General features: G+C 43.7%; 1 protein-coding gene and 1 pseudogene across 2 annotated transcripts in view; both read right to left on the bottom strand.

Moving 5' to 3' along the window:
* Positions 1-12503: 12503 nt before the first annotated feature.
* LOC146663806 (NAD(P)H dehydrogenase [quinone] 1-like) lies at positions 12504-13875 on the bottom strand (annotated as a pseudogene). Its single transcript, XR_014912919.1, has 5 exons — positions 13769-13875; positions 13506-13670; positions 13120-13430; positions 12945-13046; positions 12504-12868 (listed from the first exon to the last, which is right to left on the bottom strand). The product of XR_014912919.1 is annotated as an NAD(P)H dehydrogenase [quinone] 1-like (transcript).
* A 2600-nt stretch (positions 13876-16475) lies between these two features.
* The window catches only part of mta3 (metastasis associated 1 family, member 3), a 29411-nt gene continuing 22797 nt past the window's right edge, over positions 16476-23089 (bottom strand). Inside the window, exon 19 of the mRNA XM_085416743.1 lies at positions 16476-17118. Within this exon, the coding sequence (XP_085272869.1) occupies positions 16947-17118 (172 nt within the window). The 3' untranslated portion in view covers positions 16476-16946. The remainder of the gene's footprint in view (positions 17119-23089) is intronic.

Below are 23089 nucleotides of genomic sequence, written 5' to 3'. Positions count from 1 at the left end.
GCTACTAGTGGAAGGCTTGGCATGGTAGTTTTATATACCTTCTAGCTCTCGTTACTTCAGGTGCTGTCCATCAGCAATCAGGGTCATCAATCAGACAGTTGGCTGATTGATGTCTGGCTCTGAGTATCACTGAATTGGCTCGATAACAGCTAATAGTATTATTAGTATAGTATTAGTATTAGTATTTCAAGAGGTGTCTTACCTTGAGAAATGCAAATATATAAATTAAAATACTATTTCGGTATCTAAGGCAGATAACCTAAGCAAGAAGTATGCTTACATGATGTACATACTGTGAATGCCTGCTTTTGAAACCTTAATAAAAATAAATAAATAAATTAAAAATAAAAAAAAAGAGAAATGCAAATATACAATTACCTAGCAGAACACAGGAACTGGACTGTACTTCATAGTTGGCAAAAGGTGCAATTAAAAAAAAAAATCATGTTAAATGCAAAGTAAAATGATCAAAGTCAGAAGTGAAAAGTATTGTATAGAAACAGATAAAAACACAGTGACAACTTAATTGGGAAAACAGTACAAGGGGAAGGCATTTGTATTCATTACTAAATAAAACTGGCACCCTACTCTATCAAAGGACCAGTAGAAGGAAGCATAGTCTTAAACAGAAGCCCCAGTTACACCACCAACCTGTTCATGTGTCTAACCGTTTTTCCCCACTCGGCGACACACCCGCCGGGGGTCAAACTCTGGTAATTGGTGATTCTGTTCTCAGACATGTGAAGCTAGAGACAACCATAGTCTATTGTCTTCCAGAGGCCAGAGCAGGCGACATTGAAGGAAATTTAAAACTGCTGGCTAAGGGTAAACGTAAATTCAGTAAAATCATAATTCACGTCGGCAGTAATGACACCCGGTTACGCCAATCGGAGGTCACTAAAATCAATATTGAATCGGTGTGTAACTTTGGCAAAACAATGTGGGACTCTGTAGTTTTCTCTGGTCCCCTCCCCAATCAGACCAGGAGTGACATGTTTAGCCACATGTTCTCCTTAAATTGCTGGCTGTCTGAGTGGTGTCCCAGAAACAATGTGGGCTTCATAGATAATTGGCAAACCTTCTGGAGGAAACCTGGTCTTGTTAGGAGAGACGGCATCCATCCCACTTTGGATGGAGCAGCTCTCACTTCTAGAAATATGGACAAATTTATTAAACCCCCCAAAATATGACTATCCAGAGTTGGGACCAGGAAGCAGAGTTGCAGTCTTACACGCATCTCTGCAGCTTCTCTCCTCCTGCTACCCCCCCCCCCCCAAAAAAGCCCATCTCCATAGAGACTGTGTCAGCTTCCAAAAAGACAAAAAAACAAACTAAAAACCAGCAACAAACCACTTAAACATAAACAATCACAAAGAAAGAACAATACAGTATCCACATCTGAACCAAAAAGTAAAACAGTAAAATGTGGATTATTATATATTAGGTCTCTCTCCTCCAAGTCTCTGTTAGTACATGACTTAATAATTGAGCGAAATCGATTTACTTTGCCTTACAGAAACCTGGTTGCAGCAGGATGATTATGTTAGTTTAAATGAATCAACACCCCCGAGTCATTCTAACTACCAGAAATCTCGAAGCACAGGCCGAGGGGGCGGTGTGGCAGCAATTTTTCCCACCAGCCTATTAATTAATGAAAGACAAAGACAGACTTTTAATTCATTTGAAAGCCTGATGCTTAGCTTTGTCCACCCCAGCTGTAAAACTCAGAAACCAGTCTTACTTGTTATCATCTGTCGTCCACCTGGGCCTTACACAGAGTTTCTCTCTGATTTCTCAGACTTTTTATCTGATTTAGTGCTCAGCTCAGATAAAATAATTATTGTGGGTGATTTTAACATCCATGTAGATGCTAAAAATGACAGCCTCAACATGACATTTAATCTGTTATTAGACTCAATTTGGCTTCTCTCAAACTTTAAAAGAACCCACCCACCACTTTAATCACACTCTAGATCTTGTTTTAACATATGGCATAGAAACTGAATATTTTACAGTGTTTCCTGAAAACCCTCTCCTGTCTGATCATTTCCTGATAACATTTACATTTACAATAATTGATTACACAGCGGTGGAGAGTAGACTTTATCACAGTAGATGTCTTTCTGAAAGCCTTGTAACTAAGTTTAAGAATATAATCCACCCACTGTTATCATCTTCAATGCCCTGTACCAACACAGAGCAGAGCAGCTATCTGAACGCTACTCCAACAGAGGTCGGTTATCTTGTTAATAATTTTACCTCCTCACTGCGTACGACTCTGGATATAGCTCCGATGAAAACTAAGGCCTCAAATCAGAAGTACCTGACTCCGTGGTATAATTCTCAAACACGTACCCTAAAGCAGATGACTCGTAATCTGGAGAGGAAATGGCGTGTCACAAATTTAAAAGATCATCATTTAGCCTGGAGAAATAGTTTGCTGCTTTATAAGAAAGCCCTCCGCAAAGCCAGAACATCTTACTATTCATCACTGATTGAAGAAAATAAGAACAACCCCAGGTTTCTCCTCAGCACTGTAGCCAGGCTGACAAAAAGTCAGAGCTCTTTTGAGCCAACCATCCCTTTAAAGTTAACTAGTAATGACTTCATGAACTTCTTCACAAATAAAATTTTTATCATTAGAGAAAAAATTACCAATAATTATCCCACAGATGTAATATTATCTACAGCTAATTTTAGTACCATTGATATTCATTTAGACTCTTTTTCTCCAATTGATCTTTCTGAGTTAACTTCAATAATTAATTCCTCCAAACCATCAACGTGTCTTTTAGACCCCATTCCTACAAAACTGCTCAAAGAAGTCCTGACATTAATTTATGCTTCAATCTTAAATATGATCAACCTATCTCTAATAATCGGCTATGTACCACAGGCCTTCAAGCTAGCGGTAGTTAAACTATTACCTAAAAAGTAATCTCTTGGCCCAGCTGTCTTAGCTAGTTACAGGTCAATCTCCAACCTTTCTTTTATCTCAAGAATTCTTGAAAGTTGTCAAACAGCTAACAGATCATCTGCAGAGGAAAGGCTTATTTGAAGAGTTTCAGTCAGGTTCCAGAGCTCATCACAGCACAGAAACAGCTTTAGTGAAGGTTACAAATGATCTTCTTATGGCCTCTGACAGTGGACTCATCTCTGTGTTTGTCCTGCTAGACCTTAGTGCAGCGTTCGATACTGTCAGTAGAACATGCTGTAGGTATTACATGTACTGCGCTGCAGTGGTTTGTATCATATCTATCTACTAGACTCCAATTTGTACAAGTAAATGGAGAGTCCTCTTCACCCACTTAGGTCAATTATGGAGTTCCACAGGGTTCAGTGCTAGGACCAATTCTGTTTACATTATACATGCTTCCTCTCTGCAGCATCATTAGAAGACATAGCATACATTTTCACTGCTATGCAGATGACACCCAGCTCTATCTATCCATGAAGCCAGGTAACACACACCAATTAGTTAAACTGCAGGAATGTCTTAAAGACATAAAGACCTGGATGGCTGCTAACTTTCTGCTTCTTAATTCAGATAAAACTGAGGTTATTGTACTCGGCCCTGAAAAGCTTAGAAATATGGTATCTAACCAGATTCTTACTCTGGATGGCATTACCTTGGCCTCCAGTAATGCTGTGAGGAACCTTGGAGTCATTTTTGACCAGGACATGTCCTTCAACGCACACCTTAAACAAATATGTAAGACTGCTTTCTTCCATTTGCGCAACATCTCTAAAGTTAGAAATATCCTGTCTCAGAGTGACGCTGAAAAACTAGTTCATGCATTCATTACTTCCAGGCTGGACTACTGCAATATTATCAGGATGTCCAAAAAACTCTCTGAAAAGTCTACAGTTAATCCAAAATGCTGCAGCAAGAGTACTGACAGGGACTAGAAAGAGAGAGTAGATTTCTCCTGTTTTGGCTTCCCTTCATTGGCTTCTTGTTAAATCCAGAATTGAATTCAAAATCCTGCTCCTCACATACAAGGTCTTAAATAATCAGGGCCCATCTTATCTTAATGACCTTGTAGTACCATATCACCCTATTAGAGCACTTCGCTCTCACACTGCAGGCCTACTTGTTGTTCCTAGAGGCCTAAACGCCATACACGTCGACCAAGCCGGTTTGAGGACTTTGATGTTAACTATACAGGCCACCTCTTTAGGGAAATGCTGCAGTGGGATACCCCACAGCCTCACACAAGAAGCGACAGAGTTCAGCCTCAGTATAGTCATACGCCACCCCTCTACAGCGACAGGGATGGGGCCTATTACAATACACCCCCTCCACTGGGAAGAAGTGAACAAGATGTGGACCTTAATAGGAGCCTCTCACCTGAATTTGCACCTTCTAATTTGCTAGGGTCTTCAATACACACATTTCATACAGAATTCAGAGCCTTGCAGGCCGAAAGAGAGCAGCTACTCCAATCACAGCAAGTTTTACAGGAGGGCCTCAAAGAACTGAAGGAAGCAAAGAGTGACCTCAGAGAGCTGATTGAAGTGGCTCACCTGCTGAGGAAGGATATGGCTCACCTGACTGCCTCACAGCCTAGCACCAATCATCCCCCCAAACGCGGTTCAGGAGAGGTATACACCACCCCTGAGACAATGCCACAGGAGGAGGATGAGGAGGTGTGGCCCGACCCACCGCCATGGCCTGAACCGATGGAAGAGTTGCACATGGGATTCTCCCAAATGAAGGTTGACGAACAATACTCCGATGATGGTGTACAGTACCACCCTCTACCCCGCACACCATATTTCGCTGGTGAGCCTTCGCTGCCTAGTCATCGCTGCACCCTATATCAGGACCCTGTGGTTAAGGATGGAAACACGTTTCATGCCCCTCCACAACACTCTGTGCCACCCCCCTGCTGGGCACCAAGTAAGACAGGTTTGCTCCCAACCAAGCCTGTTCCAGCCAGTTCCCCCTCTCTTGTCACTGGAGTAACCAGTGGGCACGGCAGCAACCCATCTGCTCCTCTTTCGGCTGAGCTAGTGTACAGGGGGCCCAAACCAACCATTCCAAGGTTCATTCATTCTGATCCCTCTGAGTTTGCTAGGCTCCGCATGGCTTTAGAGAACCTACTCCCTCCTAATGCTACTGAGCTCTTCAAGTATCAGATACTTGTGGACCACCTCAAACTAGATGAAGCTCGACTTATTGCCGATGCTTACCTGAACTCACCCAAGCCTTATACTGACACCATGGCAGCCCTCCACGACAAATTTGGACAACCTCATCAGCTCGCCTTGAGAAAGATAGCAAGTGTCCTGGATGGTCCTGAAATAAGGCGAGGTGACACAGTAGCCTTCCAAAGGTTCTCCCTTCAGGTGCAGTCACTAGTTGGGCTGTTACAAACATTAGGACTGGAAGGAGAAGCGGAGTTGAACTGTGGGTCCCACGTTGCCCGACTAATAAGTAAGCTTCCTGCCGAACAGAGAGCTGATTTTCGTCAACACCAGTTTAAACAGCCCGGGAGCACCTACACTCTGTACGACCTATCTGCATGGCTTCGTCAGGAGTCCTGGTGTCAAGGATTTGACGGCCAAGCAGGTGTAAGAAGCAGTAGAGAAAGGACCAGTGTAAAGGCTGAGGCCCGTCCAGGCCGACAAACCGTGACAGTCCTACATAACCTAAAGGGGCCATCAGAACACACTTTTTCACCAGTGAAGGAGAGTCGAGCTAGAGGGAAGGTTAAGAACAAAGCCTACTGTGCCTACTGTGAGAGCACAGAACACTATTTCAGCCAATGTGATGATGTAGCCAAGCTCTCCAAAGAGGAAATAAAGGACTGGATACAGGTCAACAAACGATGCTGGCGCTGTGCCCGAACTCATTTAGCTGCTCAGTGCACACTAAAGAAACCCTGCAGCCGCTGCCAGGGTAAACATCTGCTGGCTCTTCACGAGGTAAATGCCAGGACAGAAGGAAACAACGCTGGCATGGCTGCAAAGGAGGAAAGCTGCCTAACCAGTTCGGCTTCGGGCTCACTCTACCTTGATCGCCATGGGGCTGGCAATCGTGTCATGCTGAAGATTGTACCTGTGCTTTTGAGCCATGGAGAGCGGACTCTAGACACCTATGCTATACTTGATGACGGTTCAGAGAGGACCATGCTGCTCCCTGCTGCTGCAAAGACTCTTGGTCTGGCAGGCATCCCGGAGGACCTGCCATTACGAACCGTCCGCCAAGATATTCAGATGCTTCATGGACATACCGTATCCTTCAGCGTCTCTGCTGCTACCAACCCCGGATCCTACTACAAGGTTGATGGAGCGTTTACAGCTGATCGTCTCAACTTAGCTCACCATACTTATCCTATCGACCAGCTGAGAAGGAAGTACAAATACCTGCATGGGATCCCGGTCCCTGCCCTGAAGGAAGCCAAGCCTCTGCTTCTCATTGGTTCAGACCAGCCACACCTGATCACCCCCATAGAACCAGTCCGCCTCGGCCCACCTGGAGGCCCAGCAGCAGTCCACACCCGGCTTGGCTGGACCCTTCAAGGGCCAAGTCTTTCCATGGGGCGGCAGACCCAGCCTGTCCTATCCCTGTATACATCCGCCCAATCAGACGAGTTGCTCAAACATGTGGAGCGGCTCTGGCAGGTGGACGTGGTGCCTTACCGATCCGAGAAAGAGGTCACTCGGTCGAAACAGGATCAGCAGGCTGTGGCCCTGCTCGAGGCAAGAACAACTCGCAGGATGGTCGATGGAGTCTTCAGGTATGCTACACCTCTACTCCGTCACCCACAGATGCCGCCACTGAATGCACCAAAGGAATCAGTCATGCCCATGCTTCGAAGCACAGAAAGGCGCCTGTTAAAGGATCCCAGTCAGGCTGATGCCTACAGGGCAGAAATGCAGAAGCTGATCCAATCAGGAGCCGTGAAGGAAGTTACGCATGAGACTTCGCCCAAGGAGAACTGGTACATACCGCATCATCTTGTCAGTCATAACGGGAAGAATCGCCTGGTGTTTAACTGTTCCCATAAATACCTTGGACAGTCCCTGAACCAGTTCCTGTTGCCTGGCCCTACTCTTGGAGCTTCCCTGCTGGGGGTGCTGGTCAGGTTTCGTGAACACCCCATAGCTGTGAGTGGAGACATCAAGGGGATGTTCCATCAGGTACTGCTCCTCCCTGAAGACCGGCCCCTGTTGAAGTTCCTTTGGCGGGACTTAAAGGTGAATGAACCCCCTAAAATCTTCGACTGGCAGGTCCTGCCATTTGGGACAACTTCAAGCCCCTGCTGCGCCACCTTCGCCCTGCAGCATCACGTGATGGAGCACACACAGCCTGACGACAGCCTGAGATTCTCCATCGAGAGGTGTTTCTACGTAGACAACTGCCTACAGAGTGTTGGCTCACCGGAAGAAGCGAGAGATCTGGTGGATCGGCTAAGAGAGTTGCTGAAATCAGCTGGCTTCGAGCTACGTCAGTGGGCTTGTAATGATCCAAGTGTCCTGAGCCATTTGCCTCCAGAAGCTAGATCACAGAGTCTGGATCTGTGGCTAGCCGAGGACAAATCCAACCCGCTAGAGACCACGCTCGGGCTCAGCTGGGACTGGAATACCGACTCCTTGGGTTATAAGCACAGGCCCGTGTCCTATGAGGTGCCAACCCTCAGAAACATCTATAGAGTCCTAGCCTCACAGTACGACCCTTTGGGCTATCTGTTACCCTTCACCACTCGGGCCAAGCTCCTTCTCAGGCAGTTATGGGATAAGAAGCATGGTTGGGACGACTCGAATCTTCCCTCCACCCTCCTGCAAGCTTGGTCTGACTGGGAGGTGGAGCTTCAGTTTTTACCTCACCTTACCTTCCCACGTGCCTATGTTCCTGCCAGTGCTAACTTAAAGGGGGCCATTCGTGAGGTGCACATTTTTGGGAATGCTTCTGAGAAAGCTTATGGAGCGGTGTCCTATATGAGGACTGTAGAACAGGATGGGCAAGTTCACCTCACCTTCATCCTAGCTCACTCCCGGGTAGCCCCCAAACGAGCTCTCTCTATTCCCCGCCTCGAGCTCTGTGGAGCTTTGCTGGCAGCGCAGCTGGCCAGTACCCTGAATAAGGAACTCACCTCAGCGATTGAAAGAACAGTCCTGTGGTCTGATTCGACCACTGTTCTTACCTGGTTGAGCTCACAGTCCTGCCGCTACAAGGTTTTTGTAGGAGCCAGGGTAGCTGAGATACAGGAGTTGACGGAACACTGTACCTGGCGCTACATAGACTCAGAGAGTAATCCAGCGGATGACCTGACGAGAGGGAAGGCTCTGGCCGAGCTCAAAGTGCCTAATCGGTGGTCGAATGGACCCCCCTTTCTGCTCAACAGTCCTGACACATGGCCAGAGAACCCGAGCTCCGAGCCCAGTAATGACGAACTTGAGCTCCGGAAAACAGTCTTCTGTGGAACCTCTATCACCTCCACACCTACCTGTCAGGATGGAATGGCATGCAAGACTTGGCAGGAGCTCTTGGATGTTACTGTTAAAGAGCTTTGTGGTCAGGGACTCTCGACTGCGCCATTTAGTGCCGAGGACTATCAGAATGCTGAACAGGCCATCCTCCGGCAGGCTCAACAGGAGTCATTTCCTGAGGAGTGCAGATTGCTTTCAGAAAGGAAACCTGTCTCATCCAGAAGCCGCTTGCTTACCCTGGCACCTGAACTGGATACCTCAGTGGGCCTCATCAGAGTAGGGGGTCGGTTGCGACGCCTAGAAGGTCTTGACGGACATATATTGCATCCGATTGTCTTGGATCCTTCACACCCTTTCACACGCCTGCTTATCCAGAAATATGATGTTGATCTGCATCATCCAGGCCCCGAACGGGTCTTCGCAGAGCTGCGGAGGTCTTACTGGATACTGCGTGGAAGAGAGGCAATTCGCAAGCACCAGCGAACCTGTCCTGAGTGTCAGCGTTGGAGGGCACAACCCTCTGTTCCCAAGATGGCTGACCTTCCAGCTGCTCGGCTTAGACTGTACAAACCAGCCTTTTACTCAACCGGTGTTGACTGTTTCGGGCCTATGTTTGTGAAGGTAGGAAGACGTCATGAGAAACGCTGGGGAATCATTTTCAAGTGTATGACGACGAGGGCGGTACATCTTGATCTCCTAAGTAGCTTAGACGCGGATGCGTTCCTCATGGCCCTGAGGCGATTCATAGCCAGAAGAGGGACACCGGCAGAGTTATGGTCTGACTGTGGGACCAATTTCAAAGGGGGAGAACGAGAACTCAGAGAAGCCTTTGCCAACATGTCAGAGACATTGCAAGGGAGGCTCGCCCGTCAGAAGATCAGATTCCAGTTCAACCCCCCGGCAGCCCCACATTTCGGAGGTGTATGGGAGAGGGAAATCCGTTCAGTGAAGACAGCTCTGCGCACCTGTGTGGGTTCCCAACCTCTTCACGAGGAGGTACTCCGTACAGTTCTGCTGGAGGTTGAATTGATCCTTAACGCAAAGCCCTTAGGCTACGTTTCCACCGACGTAGCCGATGTGGACCCTGTGACACCCAATAGTCTCCTCATGGGGCGGCCTGATGGATCACTACCCCAGGTGGTCTACTCTGAGACAGAGAACCTCAGTCGGCGACGTTGGAGGCACTCACAGATGCTTGCTGATCAGTTCTGGGCAAGATTCATCAGGGAATACTTGCCTGGCTTACAGGCAAGGCAGAAGTGGCAGTCAACTCCTCCTGAACTTCTGGAAAAGGCAGTTATTATGGTTGCAGATCCACAGCTGCCTCGAGCCTTGTGGCCAATAGGCCATGTGATTAAGGTTCATCGTAGTGATGATGGACTTGTCCGATCTGCTGATGTGAACGTTAATGGACGTGTTTACACCAGACCAGTTGCTCGGTTGGTAGTTTTACCTGCCGTGCCATCGGAAGACAGCGATACTAAGCAGAATAGCAAGTCGCCTCCCTCAACTGATTAGGGAGCCTTTTTTCGGGGAGCAAATGTGTAACCACATTTGGGGGCGGCTGTATAAAAGGCTCTGGGATTTTATGTCTATGTTCTGCAATATTGTGTGGGGTGGAGTCGTAGGAAATGACGTAGGCAGAAGTTGGGGGTATCGCGATGCTACTCGAGAAGAGGAGATTTTTCTGTGTTAGTTCTGTTACCTCGTAAGCTGTGTTCCTGGTTGCCATCCTTCACGTGATGCTCCGAGTGTTAAGTTCATGACTGGAAACTGCTGGCAACACTGAGCATCTAGGTGGCAATAAAACAGCTGGCGGTGACAATCCAGCAAAGTGGAAGCCTGTTGTCCTCCTTCCTGTATCCTGACCGATACACCATCTTGTTAGCTGCTGAACCTAAAAGAACTAGCCCTCACCAAGTACTCCTCAACATTGTGTCTACACATAATGGACAACTTGGCAAAGAAACAACATTAAATTGTATATTTAGGCACTTTGTTACTAGCAGCCAGTTGCCCAAACACATAATTGGTTCCATTTTCTTCATCTGCATCTATTAAAAATGCCAAAGATAACAGAGTTTGACAGCTAAAAATTTTACTTTTTACCAAAAAGGTGATTCTCAAATAGCTTCTAGCCAAGAACGTATCTTAGTCATATCTTAGTAAGTGTCCTTAAAAATGAGGGAAACTGGAAAAGTGGAGAACAAAAGAAGAAGTGGAGGAAGTAGTGAAAAGCAGATGGAAAGTATCTGAAATCCCTAAGAAATAGGGGGGAAAGCAAAGACCTGATACAGAACCTGAGAGATGCATCAGGCCCTTTAGCTGAACCATCTACTGTTCACTGAAGGCTCATCAGAAATGTTCTCAGTGGATGGTTAGCTGTCAAGAAGCCATTCTTACGGAAGGGAAATGGGGAGAAAAGGCTGAGGTATGCCAAATTACACAGAAACTGAAGTGAAACATCAGTGGTATTGGGTCTCATGGAGTGATGAATCCAAATGTGAACATTTTATTCACGTTATTGTCAATATAAGGTCAGGAGAATGATGAACAGTGAGTATCCATGGCCACCTGTAAAACGTGGTGGATGCCACATCAGCGTCATGGTCTGGGGCTGCTTTTCTGACAGTGATGTTTGGATCCACAATGATATAACATCTGGAAACTTCAGACTGGCAACATTTTTCACCATAACAATCATGCCAAACACATTGCCAATGAAGCAACGCAGACCTGGATAGAAAAACACACACTGGGACACTATCAGTCACTGATTGGCATCCCCAGAGCCCAAAACTCAATATTACTGAAGCAGTGTGGGATCATCATCAAAGAGAAAAGAAAAAAAGGCAGAAAACATGAAAAGAAAAGCTTTGGTGTGACCTCCAAGAGACCTGGAGAATTATTCCCAAAACTATTATGGAAATCACAAGAAAGCTTTCCAAAGAGAGTTCAGAATAAAGGTGTCATACAAATATTGCCAAGTTTGTTAAAATTGTACATGTACTGTATTTCCATGTACGTTTGCACACATTTCAGTAAGTAGCTCCACCGATTTCCTATTTTCCTAACCACCCCTTATATAAATAAAAAAGGGTGGTTCAATATGTTCCAAACTCTTTCAAATATCTGCTCTAGCTACCATAAATAAAGCCATTTACAAAAGTATTCCTGCATAAAATTGCACACTTTGAATGTTATCAGCCCCAACCACCATTCGGTTGTTTTAGTCACTAAATTAGGTTGAGTCAGTGGAGTCAATGCTCTGAAAAAAAAAAAAAAAACAAAAAAAAAAAACCAACCACTTTGGAGGATTATGTATAAGACATAAGAGAAAATATACTGTATGCCAATGTTTAAGGTCTGGTTTCCTAGACATGTAATTAAAACTTTAAACTTTACTGTTGATGCTGGGAGTGACTCAGCTAAGGAGAATATTAGCATGGCCATGTTAGCTGCTAGCAGTGACAGAGCTAGAAATATCTCAACGTTGGTTTTAGTTGAAAAGAAAAGTCACGTGCTAAATTACTGGCACAGGTGGCAGGACTTAAGAGTCCTGTGAGGCCGCTGGCAGCTCTCATTTCTTGACCTCAGCATGGTGATTAGCTCGCCAACTATAACCCGGTATTCAGATTGTGCTGCAAATAGCATATTGTAGAAAATTAATGAAGTCCGTTTGACAAAGCCAGAAAAAGTCACTTGACTGCACTTTTAAACACTTGGGTGGTTGCACTGTACAATTGCACCAACCTGCTCAGTTGCGTAGATTGGTCAGCACAATTACACGCGTTTGGTGGCAACTTGTGTCAAGTGATTACTATAAATCAATGACGCATCAGACTAATCAGGCCAGCCTGAATAAGAACAGGCATCTCCATATAGAAGTAGTCGCTATACAAACTTGCTATGCAGGGTTGTCAGTGAGTACTTGTAGGTGGCAAGTTTCTTTAAGTCATTGTGCAGTAGTAGTGTCCAAATTACTGAACTCACAACCACTTTACACACATTATCCAGTTACAACTTGAGAGCTTTGATTCATTAATAGACTCGATGCTCAAAAATCAGAATAAAGCAGCCTTTTTATTGCAGTAGACATTTTAAGACATTACATGGACCCACTCCATTGTCAGACCCCGGCCTTGGTCTGGCTGTTGGCTGGCAGTGGCTTGCCCATGTGGATCCCCACTGTGAGGCCAGACTCTTTGCTGGCATATTTCTCTTTGACCTCAGGCTTCAGCAGGAAACCCTTCTCCTTGTCAAAGTAGTCCAAGGGAGCAAAGTACACAGTGGCTTCCCCACAGAGGTTTTGCAGTCGTGTGCGCCAGCCCTCCAGCATGGAGCTGCGAGATTCAGGAGAACCAGTAGCAGGATCCCAGAAGATCTGAGGGGCAAAAACCTGGAAGCCACAGTAGTTCAGGATCCCGTTCTGCACACAGGGAGGAGCAGCTGTTACCACATGACAGATCATTTCATGCTTGGCTCCGTTTATAGGGAGACCTCACCTGCAGTGGCCACAGTGTGACATTGATGTCACCATTGATGCCAGTGTCACTGCACACAGATTCAGGACAGTCAGTGGTGAAGGACAGCATGGCTTTCTTGTCCTGTACAGAGGAAGGAGTGAGCAAAGAGGGAGAGGACACAGCCTGAACACAGACACGTTGGTGGAGCTCTCACCTTGAAGATCCCCTCACTGTACCGCTTCTCCTGTGCGTAGGCAAAGCCCAACACCCGATCCATCCACCCCTTCATGATTGCAGGAACAGATGACCAGTACATGGGGAACTGGGAACACAGGTTTAATGGTCATTTTGATGAGGACACCTGATCACAAAGACATTCCCAGTCAAACACTACCTGAAAGATGACAAGGTCTGCCTCCTTGAGCTTCTCCTGCTCTTTTTTGAGGTCTTCTGCAAGTCTGCCCTCCTCTGATGCCAGTTTGATCTCCTTTGCGTAGCAGAAGTTCTCAGCATCCTTCACTCCACCTGCAACAAAAATCTAGTGTTTGTATCTGATGAACAGAGCAAAGATGTTTTAATACCTGTAGGATACTGGTATACCAGTGATGTCCTCAGTAGTAGCAGCAGCTTTGAACTTCATGGCGTACAGGTCAGACACCTCTACAGTGCAGCCTTGAGCAGTCAAAGCTGCCACAGCAGCATCTTTGGCAGCAGCATTGAAGGAGGCAGGGCTTTCATGGGCATACACAATCAGCACTTTCTTGACTGCAAAGTCAAAGAGAATAGATAACACAAAGTGCCCATTAGAGCAGAACCAGTTCATTAAAGCACTGAAAATAAAAACAACCATCAAAAATACTTACACATTCTGACACAAGCGCTCCGCGGTGACTGCTGATGCTCACAAGTCACTAGTACTCCAATGGGGGGAAAGCTGCTACTGGTGTAAAGCTCAGTATCCAGGATTTATACACCCAATGGGCTCTGCTTCAACCAGGTGCAGTCAATCAGCAATCAGAGTCATCACTCTGCCAGCTGGAAGTGGGGGATTTTCTCTAAGGCCTCTCATCTTCAGATCTTTTTGTCTTTTAACTGCATGGACACCAAGCATGCGTCACTCCTACAAGATGATTAAAATTAGTTTTTCAATGTCTGTCATTTAAAAGACATGAAAATGAATCATCTTTCAGAGAAACTGATGTCGTCACCATGACATGAATGTTATCTAAGGGTTAATTAATTCTATTAGATGTTGAAACGAGGAGCTAAGCAATTAAACAGGGGAATGATCTTCATTAATCTATATACTTATGCAAAATTAGCGCCAAGATAAAAGTTTGTAGCTATTACAGATATTATGAAAGCAGCCGTGAAATATTATTACTAAATCCTTCATGCCTGTAGCTGGAAAAGCAAATTATAACATGTCAAGTTCAATCTGCTACAGATCGCATAGAAAACATCGGTTGAGAAAGCATCAAAACAATCGCAACAGTTAACTGTGGTCATTCTTCTCTAGCTGCAGGCTGTGGGGGGGAGCATAAGCTGCAGGTTAAAAACCTTTTTAAACAGAACAACGGGGGTGCAACAAAGCGTGCACATGTACACACAGTGAAGTCACTCAAAGAAAGCTGCGTGCTCCCACTAACATGATTTATATTCTGAAAACACTCCTCATTCTTCACCTCTGTGTCAAATTGCCATATTTTGTGGGGGTATATTATGGCAACCTCACGCAGGCCACAGTGCGTATGAGGCCCCATCTATCATATACAACCCACCCTCTCGAGAACAACACAAACAGACACACAGAGGCAGAGAGATGGAGTAGGCGGCTGGTAGACAAGGCAGAATGTGAGTGTATAACACCACCAAATGACTCTCTCTGACAATGGACACCATTATCTAGCACTGCGTTGTTTTTCTCTTTTATTGGTCTCAGCATATTCATAATTCAACACATGACATACAGGAAACACTAACATAAACATTCTGACTGAAAGAAGAAATCAAGTGACCCATCGGTCAGCTGAGGCTCTCACCTCAAAGACATGCGGCGGCAATGCCAGTTCTAAAACTCAGAATAAACACACCCGGATGCGCTGGCAGGCAGCTTTTTGAGGCAATTTGGCGGTACAGCAGGGGGAGAGAGGTTTGAAATCAGTAAAAATGCAAGCGTCAGCTTTAAAGAACAAAAAGCAGAGGATGTTAGCTCATAGCAAACAGCTGCTGGCAAAGCCGCATGTATTTTTATGCCTCAAAAAGTTGCCGGGACATCACAGCCTTGAGGGAAATGTGACGGATCCATGCCCTTTTCTGCTGCAAAGGAAGTGCTTTAGTACCCATGTTTGGGATAGGTAGGTAGAACTGGCCATAGAAAGAAGATGAGTTCAATTTACAGTGATGTAATGACATATACAATATATTATACAGCGGTTTATGTGGGAGGTTTATGTTGTTTGATGTAAGCTGGCTCTTAATTTCTCTGCCTCGTTATACTTCAAGCAGATTCATCATGAGTAACATAGTTTCTTAGGTAGAATTATACACGTTTTGTTGTTTTTATTGTTGTTTTTAAGAGGGCCTGTTATGCATTTTCTTATGTTATGACATATATATTTATATATATATATAGAGAGAGAGAGAGAGAAATTACAAGTTTCATGTCCATATTAAAGAGGATCTGTTCTATTCATTTATAGTCCATATTTCTATTCCTGGGCACTACTAAAGTACCTTTTAATAAAAGCAGCTCAAAATAATCCTTATTTATATTTATTTGATCCTTTTTGCAGCCCTTGCTCCGTCCTCTGAGTGAAACAAGTTGTTCAACTGTGTCGCCGCTCCATGTAAGCTATCTTATTCTAATTGGATATCCCTCGTAAACAAAAGGTTTGAACAACAGGTGGGCGGGACTTCTGTTGTCACAGTAAGAGAAGGAAAAACTGTGTGAAACTGAGCATTTGGCTCACAGGCGTTACTTATTAAACTTTTAATATCAGCAACAGTGATAATACAACCCCTTTAAACATGCCAAAAGTGTGTGTGTATGAAACAAAAGCTTATGCTTGAGACAGTTTTTTCCATTCTTAACTCTGAATTCCTTTTAGGATGTTCTGTTTGCAAGAAGCTGCCAATCAGTTAAAAGTTGGCTTGAACAGGAGAGGAGATAAAAATGCTTTACTTTGCTTGTGAGAATCTGCACCAAAGCCCAGCATAAGATATACAAGGCTCATTTTGAGCCTGAGTGAATGATGCAAAACCACTTCAGTATAGTCCAAGAATAGAAATATGGAGCCAGAAACAGACCCCACTTAAATATCTCATCTCTCTTCAACACTGATTCCAGCTCATTTATTTAGATTTCAAGAGGTGTGTGAATGACTGAAACTAAAACACAGTTTATAGCATTCGTGTCTTAAATGGCCAATCTCAGTATAGTGCATTTTCTTTTTTAATGTTAGCAGTGGACTCGTGTCTTGATACCCATATTAAAAGAACCCCATTCCCCCTTAAATGCAGCGCTACCCCTTCCCCACACTAATTCAAGCCCCCATGCCCCCACCCAATATAACTTTATACAAACTGATAAAACTTCACGAAAATTCACCATCAACACAAAGGTCACACAAAGTCCTGTGGTTACATCCATCCTGTAAAAACTAAAAACAGCGGACATCAACATCCGCTCGGACCGCTCCCTCATGTGTTGGTTGATAGGGTCACATATATATAAGCACGCTCTCTACGTGCACCCAGATACAGTATATACATATACAAATGTAATCCCCAGGGGAGTAAAGACAGGCAGCACTTGCAGTCAGGTCAGGCTTATGTTTCTATTGCATTGCAGCTCATTGCATCCTTCTGTTGCCAAACAGTTAGACAGGTTGTTTAAGTGTTGTCAGGGGATACAATGGTATTTTTAGGACTAAAAGTAAAGGGGGAGTTTGAGGATTTAATGGCAGAACAGGTGGTGAGAATTCATTAGTGTGTACGCAGAAGTGCAGGTGGAGTGGAGGTCGGAGAGTCCATATCCGATCAATCGTGGATAACAATGGGGCCTCGCATTCTCAGGCTGGGGTGAGGGTGTGGAGGGGCGAGGACAAGCCCCTGCGGTGGACCCTGGGAGACCCTGCGCAGGGTGATTTGCTCACAAGGTTGCCGGCAAGCGTGCCTCAGCTGGGAGCGAGACAACATCCGTCGAGCCCGCCTAGATAGATGGAGACAACATGGGACAAGATGAGTGAAGAAAAAAAAAAAACAGGGATGCAGAGATAAACAGCATTAATAAAACTAAAAGGATGTTCCTGATCTTAGGCGTTTGGTACTTGTTTTATGCTTCCTCTCTGCCATATTTCAGGGGCTTATATTATGTTTTTCATTCAACTCCAGGTCTGAAGCAAACTTCTAAGTGCCTCAGTTCTACAAAAGACTACCAGAGACTGGCTTCATAGTTGGTTAGTCTGGTTGCCATAAACTCATGTGTTAAAATGCACAACTTTGCAGCTGAAATTAACATGTTTACACCTGGGCAGTAGTTCAACTACCGGTATGCTTGTAAGATTTTGAAATTTTTTTAATGCAGTAATCTGAAAAAATGGCATACTGTGTGGTGCAGTTTGTGCATCAGACTGGCTATGTCCATACTATATATTCATCTTTTATTTTTCCAACAATCGACACTACTGACTTTGCAAATTCAGATTAATAATACAAAGATTTGGTAAATTTTATAGGTAAGACTTTATCGATCCCCTAGGAAATTCCCTAGCAAGCCAAGCTGCAATGTCAGCAGTTATAACCCATTAGACTACATTTTACAGAAATGGTATTATAAGTAAATTTACCTTTGGTACTTTAACTGTATTTCACTGCTTAAAAATGCAAATATCAGCAGCTAATCCAACTATTGCCTCGAGGGTCAGGGAAACAATAATCACTCAACATGAGTCGAAAATCCTTAAATAAATAAAACAAAACAACAACAAAAAATGTTTTTACTAATACTTTAGCACTGAATTGCTGTCATGTGACTGACTGATTGTACAGTAACAAGCAGATGAGTAGGTGTACTTAATAAAGTGGCTTCTGAATGTATTTCTTAGCCTGCAAATAATGCTTGTCTGAGACGATTACTCATGTTGACTGCATCAACACATAGAGCCCAAATATACAAATTATGAAACTGACTTCATGAGACAGCTGATTTATCACCGTGGGCTTGCCATACTGCGCTACTGGTTGTTAATCATCTGGTTGTTTGGTTGGAAAAAATGTAATCATCAGTCAACATCTGATTCTGGTTTTAGAATCAGTGTCTCTTAAATATGAGCAAGAAAATGGCTTCTGATTTCTCTGATCAGTGCAATTTAAGCAGAAAAGTGCAAACAGCCAGAGAACGGCGAGTTCAAGACACGAAGATGAAAAATCTCATAAAGAGAGAAAGCTGTGAAGTTTAGGGTAGTTTGAATGATTTAATATGAGCACAGTTCAGCTGGAGGGCAATACATTGCGGATCCAGGCTGTTGAGAAGGTAATTAGATACAACTAGATTCTTCTCATCTCGAGAGATTTACTATAGGAGAGTGCAGCGCGTTCCGAGCACCAGAACAAATACACGTGTCTGTTATGAAGTAATAGAGGAGAACATTTTTGCAGGATTTTCTGGCTCGTTGAGGGTTTTGTAGGTAATTTCCAGACTGCAGTGGGCTTTGCGGCGTGACAGGCACTAAAGAATCCCAGATTCTTGGGACACACTCACAAGTCTTGGACAGAGCGCTAATTGAATCCAAATGGAGACAAATGCAAGGTGCATAACCACAATGTATAGGTGATTATTCATGGTTCCCTTAGAGCAGTCTGAGACTTAATGCACAGCAAAGCTCTTTGTGCAATCTCATTTTCTTCCCCTTTCCTATTGCTGTAAATGTTGTCTCGTATTGTGAATGCAAAACACACCGGCTGCCTCCAAATCCCCGCTGCACTGCACAACTATAATGTGCCGAACCACGGGGATCTCCTACCGAGCAGATTACAGTACATTATGTGCCAGTACATCCAACAACACCAAATGTGTCTGAATGTGCATGTAAGAGTCTCCACACAAATCTCTCAAGTACAGTATACCCTGACACTGAGCACCGCATGCGTGTGCTATGGCTCAAAGTTAGAGGACACGCAGTTATAACACGGAGGGAAAACAGAACGGATTTATCTCTGCTGGTTGTCTGTTCATCTGGTTGTTGGGAGGAAGAAAGCAAACATGTAAATCTATCCTCAAACATATCAGCCTGTCTCATTTATATTCTGCTTTGCTCTGCTTCTGTATCCTAATGTTCCCCATTTCTGACGCTTTGCTATAGACAATCATTCGATATATGATATTATAACACTGTTAATACTGAGGCATTGTTAAGCACTTTAAGCATCATTTCGCTGTTTTAGCTGTGAAGCTTGTGTATCCATTTTATTTGCAGTTTGATTGCTTAGTTCAGAAGTTCGGAGCCTCTCCAAATGCAAATCCATAAAATCTGAAGGATAATGTGACAAATTTGGGGAAGAAATGAGACGTGCTCATTTTCCAGCTCCATATTTAGCGCTTTGAGTGCTCCGGAAGAGTAGAAAAGCGCAATATAAGAATCAGTCCATTTACCATTTGCCATTTATTTTTAATCGTGGATTCTACTATAGTAGCTTATCATGATTCATAGTTTAAAGTAAGCTCCTTAGTTTTAGCTTTTCTATCCTTAATCTAGTTTTCTTCTGACTGGCTGCAAAAGATTTAATCACCAGCTGGGTGGAGCTTCCTTGCCTCGGATGACCAATCTAGGGATAACCAATTTGTCTAAGACATCATGAAGACCAAAGCCCTAGCCTTTGGTTCACAAGGATTACCTTTACATACACTTATTATTTAAAACATTAGCCGTGTTAATGTAGAGCTCATTTTAGTATAACTTGGTTGTTGAGTGTTTATCCAAGTTACATTCTATGTAAATCCTAGATATGGTTGTGTGTGAAAATCTCTGTGAAACTGAAGTTTTGGAAAAATCCAGATCAGCCAATCTGGCACAAGAGCCCGACCACATTCAAAGTCACTTGAATCCCATTTCTTCCTAATTCTCATGCTCGATTTGAACTTCAGAAAGTTGTGCTGCGAGTTACTGTCATGCGACTGGCTGATTAGAGATTTACAAGCGATTAAACAGGTGTATCTACAAAAGTATTTGGTAAGGATATATGAGCGAAAATAAGGAAAACATGTTAGGTCCAATTTATAGCAATTTCTCTTTGCAAACATCTGATTTTTGTGATATCTTGGGAGTATTCAATTTCAGGAATTAAACAAGCTGCCATTCATTTACTCACCAAAATGCAATGGGGGGTTTTCCAATTAAATAAGGGGGAAAAAGTCACTGGAGTGCTATTTTTTATCAGCAATGAAAGAAATGAGGAACAGTGGTGTAATAGTTTTGTATTTACTGGTTATTTATGGACTGCTGTCACCTCAAGGGAGGAAAACATTAAAAGGTAGGAAAAGTGGGCTCTTTATACCTGGTTTATACTTTGAGTGTAAAATGCAATTTACATGCGAACAAAATATTTTAACATAGTCTTTACATGAAAGCCATGAAAGATTGCTAAAGATTATTATAGTTCCCAGAGGATGTTCTCGCTTACTTTCTTGTACTTTCTTTAAGTAGTCTTCAGGAATAGTTCTCCGGGCTACATGAAAGACATGCTTTGGATGTTGGCTGCCTTTTGTTCCATTTACAGTTGAGTTCATCCACCTCTGCCTCAACAATGTTGAGGTCCAGGCCCTGGGGGTGCCAGTCTTTGACTGATGGTGTTCCATTCTCTGTTTTTCTATCCAGGTATGTTTTTATTGCACTGGCAGTAACTAGTAGAATTGTTTTAATGACGCTCCACTGCGTCACCTAAAATGAAACACATTTTGTCATCTCTACTTTCATTTCTATTTATCTCTCTCCCATCTCCGAATTAGTGGGAGACATCTCCAACCCCTTGTCTATACTCTGTGTTTTCATCATACTCAGAGAAAAGGAGAAGCAAAGAAAGGGAGTTGATGAAACCTCTGATCATTTCTCATTAGCACCAACTTTTCAGGGCACATCTATTAATGCATTTTGTTCAGAAAGGCATTAATTGTCTCTACTAGGAGAGAATTAAACAAAGGGTGCAGAATTCAGATCGATGCTGTCCCACTCACACGGCCATGTTGCCTTGGTGGTAACTGAGTGATTCATGCAAGTGCAGCCATGGTTAATGTGGTAATGATATTTCCACTCAGGGCACAACGGTGCCAGGCTCCATCTGCACCAGTTAGCCTCCTCTAATTTTAGCCCCAGCGGTCCGAGGGCGGCTGTGAGAGCCGAGCGCTATGGCTCATTTAGACACAGGCTTAATGGAGGAACATCTTTCTCTTGCACATGGGAACACATACGTACGTGTATGAGTCCATGCGGGAAAGTGCATGTGTACATTTAAAGAAAAAGTAAATGGATGTAAATTCAGTCACATAGAAAAAAGTATATTAATGGCTAAAGCAACGCAAAAAGAAACAGACCATGAAGGTGAATACACTTGAATGAAGAGGTTTTTTATTAAAAATGTATACGCGTATTTGTTTATAATGCAGAAAAAAAAACCAACAGCAACAAAATCAATGGCAGGCTGTTTCAGCTGAAAAGCTGGAGGATGATGAAACAGCATGTTTTGAACAGCTGTTTATGGCACAGTTAATCGCATTTATTAAATGTTTTATTAAATTACCTGAATGCACCATGAAATCTTACATTTCAGCTGGACTTTGGTTAAATCTTCAGAAAGTATACCATCTTTCACCCGTGCCTTCAAAGACATGCTTGTGCTTATGAGAGGATTCATCATAAGTGGGATATGATATTCACATTCACCCCTTGGGAACCTGAATGTCTGCACCACCTAACCCTCAGACCCACAGGGCTAATGTAGCTAAAAGGTAACTGAACTGAATCAGACAGCAATAAATAAATAACTAGAAATCTGACCAAGACAAATCCTTAAGCGCCTTGAGGCAACTATTGTTGTGACTTGGCTCTATATAAATAAAACTGAATTGAATTCACAGTGAAGCACAAGATTAATGTCTATATGGGAAAAAATGCATCCACATCCTTGACTGAATCCAAGTGTGGGACTAGTCTCAAAGGTTTGAACTGGACTTGTTCTCTGCTTGTTTCTTTGCTCTCTTTACTGTTAGTTTTGATTTTCTGTGAGTCTTCAGTTCTGGATACATGTTAGCTCTAGTTTGTTTGTGTGTCTGCGTTTCACTGTTTCCAGTTAAAAACTATGTCATTTTTTAGTTATCAGGCTCTTATGTCTTCCATCTTTGCTCTTTAGCTCTACTTCCCTTCTTCATTGTCAGTGATTGTCCTCACCTTCACTTGTGTTTCATTACCACACTGTGTTCATGGGGTAATCCCCTGATTATCCCATGTGTACATAAAATAGTCCAATTCTTCTCCTTAGTCTCTGTTTGCTTACCTGCATGTTCTCTTGTGGTGTCTGAATAACATCTGTTTAATATTTGGGCTTTTATCAGTGAATATACAGCTTGTTAATTGGTCTGTTGCACTTTGGCTCTTATGCACTGCACACTCCCCACAGTCTGCAAACTTTAACAAACTGTGACAGGGGGCCAAATTTAGATATAGTGAGCCTAAAAACACAAATCAATCATGAAATTTGTACTATTTATAGATCCATTAATTTTCTTCCATGTATCTAATTCGAAGGAGGGGTTTTGAGTCTATCTCAGTGGCCATAGGGCAAGAAGCGGGGTACAGCGGGGACTTTGGACTGTGGGAGGAAGCCATAGTACCCCAAGAGAAACCACGCAGACACAGGGAGAACATCTGCACAGAAAGGACCTTCAAATCCAGGACCTTCTTGCTGTGAGGCAACAGTGCTAACTATCACACCACTGTGCTGCCCAAGCTTCTTACTGATTTAAAATCCTTTAAAGTTGTCAAAACCCCTTAAACGCCCCCCCCCCCCCCCAAAAAAAAATAGTACAATATGACATGAGTGTGTTAATCAGTTTCCAAATTTTCCATCCAGTTGGTCAAAACAGTGTTGAATGATGCGCTGATGTGTTTGCACTCTTAGGGCATTGTGTT

Source organism: Rhamphochromis longiceps, linkage group LG8 (assembly GCF_057381845.1).
Source record: "Rhamphochromis longiceps isolate RC_006_pf linkage group LG8, R_longiceps_female_GT1.1, whole genome shotgun sequence".
Classification (NCBI taxonomy): Eukaryota; Metazoa; Chordata; class Actinopteri; order Cichliformes; family Cichlidae; genus Rhamphochromis; species Rhamphochromis longiceps.
This window is presented reverse-complemented; position numbering and strand designations above follow the sequence as displayed.